Raw genomic sequence first — 5,570 nt, 5'->3', positions numbered from 1 at the left:
CAATTAGTAAAACTTTCAATTATGGATATAAGACAGAATTTTTGAATTTATGCCCTCTGCAAACCCACTAAAATAGAAAATTTTCTAAAGGCTTCAAAAATTGGAGAGTAGATACAAAGTACAAAATTTAAAGTAGATAATGTCAGGTAAAAAGACAAATTATAAATGATTTTTTAGGCTTATGAAAGAACTATTAACACTGCAGAAATAAATAGTAACTCCGTTTGAACCATAAAACTTTCAAAATCCTAAGAAATTGGCAACAACACTTACCACTGAATGTAAGGATACAGTTGAGGCTCAAAAATGATCTCAATGAGCATTGGGTGTTATATGTAAGTGATGAATCACTAAATTCTATTTCTGAAACCAATACTACATGGTATGTAAACTAACTTGAATTTAAATAAAAATTTGGGGGGAATAAAAGACTGTGTAAAGAGTTTTGTGTATTGGTTTGGTAGAGCAGTCTTCACAAAATACCACAAAGTGGGTGGCTTAAACAAGGAAAGGTTATTGTATCATAGTCTGGAAACTACAAGTCTGAGATCAAAGTGTAAGCAGGGTAAATCTTCTGTTTTCTATGAAGGAGAATCTCCTCCATTCCTTTCTCCTAGCTTCTGGTGATTTGCTAGCAATTCTTAATATTCTCTGGTTTGGGGATGCATCACCCTGATCTCCTCCTTGGTATTCACATAACATCCTCCCTGTGTGCATGTCTGTCTCCAAATTTCTCCTTTTTATAAGGACACCAAATTCATTGGATTAGGAGCCAACACTAATGAGGTCATTTTAACTTAATTATTTCTGTGAAGTCCATATCTCCAAATAGGATCATGTTCTGAGGAATGGGGGGTTTGGATTTCAACACATGAATTTTGTGTGGACAGATTTCAATCCATACCATCGTAGATTCCATATTTCCTCCGCTCTTCCATGCAGCTGGAATATTGTCTCTTCCACCCCAGTAAAAGAGCAAAGTGTTATTACCTGGGTAATATAACAATTCAGTAATCTAGTAAACTGCTGTTTAGCTACACTCTAGGCTTCATGCAGCAATGTTAGTTCTACAAGATTTTATCTGATCAGATAACATATTTAAAGAGACTTTTTTTTTTTTTTGAGTGGGAAGTGGTATAATAGCCATAAAACCTGACTCAGACATGTAAATTGTGATGATACCTTGCATTATAATCTTGGAATAATTTTCAATGAGTGATAACTTAAGAAATTTTATTAATCAGTACAAGTTAATGTTTTTATTGATGCAAATTATTAAATTTTGGCATGCAACACATCTGTGTGTCAATTATGTGTTATTTCAGCTTTTAGGAGAGTTAAAAATAAATATCCAAAGTAAAATTCAAAGAAAATCACTAAAACAGCATCTCAGTAAAACCATAGGAATCTACAGGAATTTGAAAACCCCTAATTTACATAAATTAGAACCATTTGTTTGTTTCAACTGAGATTCCTCATTGATGCCTAAGAAATTTATTGCACAAAAGCTTTTTTGGTTTACAGACCCATTTGAGAATCTTATAAAACCTATGATCCATGTCTCTAGGAAAATACAATTATGCCTTTTATCCTCAGACACTTAGTTTTTGGCATACAGTTTTCATTAAGTTGGGTACAGAAATAATTGAATTACCTAAAGTTTATGAAAATAGAGCTGAATTTGAACCAACATTCTGCCACTTAAAAACTATATGATAGCCCAGACTTTAGATTTCAGTTTTGTGAATCTATAAAATTAGAAAGGTAATTGTGCCTACATTAAAAGTTTTTTTGTATAATTAAATAATGCAATATATCTAACATGTTAGAAAGATAATATTTTCTGTCTCTGTGTGTTTTTTCTTGTGTACCTACAATTTGGGTTTCTTATATTCTTTTTTTTTTTTTTTTTAAAGATTTTATTTATTTATTTTGACAGAGAGAGAGACACAGCGAGAGAGGGAACACAAGCAGGCGGAGTGGGAGAGGGAGAAGCAGGCTTCCCGCGGAGCAGGGAGCCCGATGCGGGGCTCGATCCCAGGACCCTGGGACCATGACCTGAGCCGAAGGCAGACGCTTAACGACTGAGCCACCCAGGCGCCCCGGTTTCTTATATTCTTAACATTTTAATCAACTCCCCATTTTGCTTGAGTTCTATTTTATTATTATTCATTATTTGATGTTACGCTCAGGTTGAAAATTTTTGCAAGTATGTCTGGTGATGCTGCATCCTAGATCTGATGATGGATCCAAATATAAAGATAATTAAAATAATATAATCATATCCTTTAATATCTGTGGTAATCAAGCTTCGCACTTAAAATGCATGTGTAAATGGGGATTTTCTGGAAAGCTTTAGTAAATGAAGATTTCAGTTCCAAAAATGTGGAGTAAGAACATGTGTCCTGGGTGAGAATGTACAGTGTTCCCTTTGGAAACTTTGTTCCCCCTTGTGTTCTCTTATGTTTGAGTCACTTTGACAGCATTCCTATCAGGATTTCATTCAGCTTTTCTATTTATTCACATAGAAACTCTTTCTCCTGAAGCAAACCATCCTATATGAATACAAATCTGAGCAAATTCACAAAAGCAGAGATTTTGGGGGTGAGGCAGTATAGCATATTGGAGAAGTCTGGGCGTTAGAATTGGGGAAGTTTAAGATTAAAATATCAATAATTAATCCAAAGGTGATTTATGAAAATTAGTCAAGATGCTGAGAAACTTCACGTAGATGGTTCTCAATAAAATTTCCCTTCTATAGAACCCCTATGTATCCATTCAAATCATTTAAAAATGTGATGCTGCTTTCAAATCTACAGGAATTACGATGATAAATATGATCAATATTCCCCTAAATATTCCTCATCTGATAACCCAAATACATACTACTTTTATAAGATAGCTCCCAAGTTGTAGATAGCTCCATCTGTTTCCATGAAGTAGAGTGAAAATAACTCATTTTGTAGGCAATACCAACAAATCAATAAAATTGTTTTTTATTTAACATTATTGAAAACCTCAAAAGAACTATTGTCCTGAGAAACTTTATTCAGTATCTTCTAACACTCATTTTCTATGGTAAAACTTGAGAATAGATTTTCTTTTTTAGATTTTTTTTTTTATTATTTGACAGAGAGAGACACAGCAAACAAAAGCAGGGCGAGTGGGAGAGGGAGAAGCAGATCATGACCTGAGCCGAAGGCAGACGCTTAACGACTGAGCCACCCAGGCACCCCCGAGAATAGATTCTTTTATACCAAATGACTTTTGACAGGAATGCATGTAAATTTGAGTCAACAGATTAAGAAAGATTATATTACAAATCGACCAGTAGTTTTTATAATAAAAACAATAACAATATGAATATTGTTGGATAAAAAATATAACCTCAAAGAATAAAACATCTATATTACTATATAAAAGATATTAAAGTACAGTGGTGCCTGAGTGGTCCAGTTGGTTAAGTGTCTGACTCTTGGTTCTGGCTCAGGTCATGATCTCAGGGTCCTGGGATCTAGCCCCACACTGGGCCCTATGCTGGGTGGGGAGTCTGCTTGAGATTCTCTGTCTCCCTCTCCCTCTGCTCCTCCCCGCCACCTCAAAAAGAGAAATAAATCTTAAAAAAAAATTAGAGGGTGGTGTTTCCGTTGCTTCGAGTGGACTGAGAGCTGCTGCCTGGAGCCTATTCTGCTCGCATCCCTGCCCGCCCCGCGCGCCGCCGCCCCGCGCGCCGCCGCTCTCTGGGAGGTTCGGGGCACTTAGGTCCCTCTGTCACCCTCGGTTTGCATCACCTTCTCCTGACCTGAACAGTAGCCATGGCACAGGTTCTTAAAGGCACCGTGGTTGCCTTCCCTGAATTTGATGAGCGGGCTGATGCAGAAACTCTTCGGAAGGCCATGAAAGGCCTGGGCACTGATGAGGAGAGCATCTTGACTCTGTTGACATCCCGAAGTAATGCTCAGCGCCAGGAAATCGCCATGGCTTTTAAAACTCTATTTGGCAAGGACCTTCTGGATGACCTGAAATCAGAACTGACTGGAAAATTTGAAAAATTAATCGTGGCTCTGATGAAACCTTCTCGGCTTTATGATGCCTATGAACTGAAGCATGCTCTTAAGGGAGCTGGGACAGATGAAAAAGTACTGACAGAAATTATTGCTTCGAGGACACCTGAAGAACTGAGAGCCATAAAACAAGTTTATGAGGAAGAATATGGCTCAAGCCTGGAAGATGACGTGGTGAGGGATACATCAGGGTTCTACCAGAGGATGTTGGTGGTTCTCCTTCAGGCTAATAGAGACCCTGACGCTGGAATTGATGAAGCACAAGTTGAACAAGATGCTCAGGCTTTGTTCCAGGCTGGAGAACTGAAATGGGGGACAGATGAAGAAAAGTTTATCACCATCTTTGGGACACGAAGTGTGTCTCATTTGAGAAGGGTGTTTGATAAGTACATGACTATATCAGGATTTCAGATTGAGGAAACCATTGACCGAGAGACTTCTGGTAATTTGGAGCAACTCCTCCTTGCTGTTGTGAAATCTATTCGAAGTATACCTGCCTACCTTGCAGAAACCCTCTACTATGCTATGAAGGGAGCGGGGACGGATGATCATACCCTCATCAGAGTCGTGGTGTCCAGGAGCGAGATTGATTTGTTTAACATTAGGAAGGAGTTCAGGAAGAATTTCGCTACCTCTCTCTATTCCATGATTAAGGATGATACGTCTGGGGACTATAAGAAAGCCCTCTTGCTGCTCTGTGGAGGAGAGAACGACTGAGATAACCAGCTGGAGAGAGATCCTGCGCCGTGCCTGCCACGGCTGCTGCGACCTTCCTAAGCCTCTCGCTGTGCTTGTTTGTATGCCCGAGCCTGACACATTGCCTTATTCATACTAGCATGCTAATGACCAAAACATACATGTTGCAGAAGAGAAATAGTGGTGCTTCTTGCTGATGTTCAGTAAAGCTCTTTCTCTTTGTCTTTTGTAGTACTAAAGTCTAAAGTCTGGGTCATTTAGATTTTCTTTTAGAAGATCCGATTGCTTTTAGCCTTTTTAAAAAACTTCATTTATATTAAATTGATAACTGTATTTCCTTAATCAGAACCTTAGCCTTAAAATGATGAACTCCTGGAAGTGTTATTAATCAAGTTTGCTACGAAACTAAACCTGAAAAATTATGGTGGTTGCATTCAAAAGATTAACGAGAAATAAACATTTCCTTCCCCCTGAAAAAAAAAAAAATTAGAGTTCAACCAAAATTTGGATAACATTTGGGAAATTGAATTATAACCTTTTCATGACATATGTACTTTCTGATGTCATTAAACACGTCTATTCAAGAGAACCTAGCAGGCTTATTCATGCCCCTATGTCTGGATAGAATTATATTACACAGGTTAGTGTAGGTTTTGCTTTTCTTCTTAAAAATTAAAAAGAAAGTGCAAGAGAGAACATAAAAACTTTCTTAAATTGGAAAGTGTTACTGTCCAATTTGAATCTAGAAGAATTATATATGATATAGTATATAAATGCTTCCCACCCCAATTTTTTTTAAATGGAAACAAC

General features: G+C 37.5%; 1 protein-coding gene across 1 annotated transcript; it reads left to right on the top strand.

The window, feature by feature from the left end:
• Nucleotides 1-3,639: 3,639 nt before the first annotated feature.
• LOC102731524 (annexin A5) lies at nucleotides 3,640-5,249 on the top strand. Its single transcript, XM_006729093.2, has one exon. It carries the CDS (start codon nucleotides 3,816-3,818, stop codon nucleotides 4,779-4,781), a length of 966 nt encoding a protein of 321 aa, XP_006729156.2. The 5' UTR covers nucleotides 3,640-3,815; the 3' UTR covers nucleotides 4,782-5,249.
• Nucleotides 5,250-5,570: the final 321 nt, after the last annotated feature.

This window comes from Leptonychotes weddellii, chromosome 8, assembly GCF_054177405.1.
Source record: "Leptonychotes weddellii isolate Sample4059 chromosome 8, ASM5417740v2, whole genome shotgun sequence".
In the NCBI taxonomy this organism is placed as follows: domain Eukaryota; kingdom Metazoa; phylum Chordata; class Mammalia; order Carnivora; family Phocidae; genus Leptonychotes; species Leptonychotes weddellii.
The sequence above is the reverse complement of the archived record's forward strand: the minus strand, read 5'-3'. Positions and strand labels throughout refer to the sequence as shown.

Excerpts from the sequence above, each read along its gene's own strand:
- LOC102731524 (XM_006729093.2), top strand. The coding sequence starts at position 3,816 with ATGGCACAGGTTCTTAAAGGCACCGTGGTTGCCTTCCCTGAATTTGAT.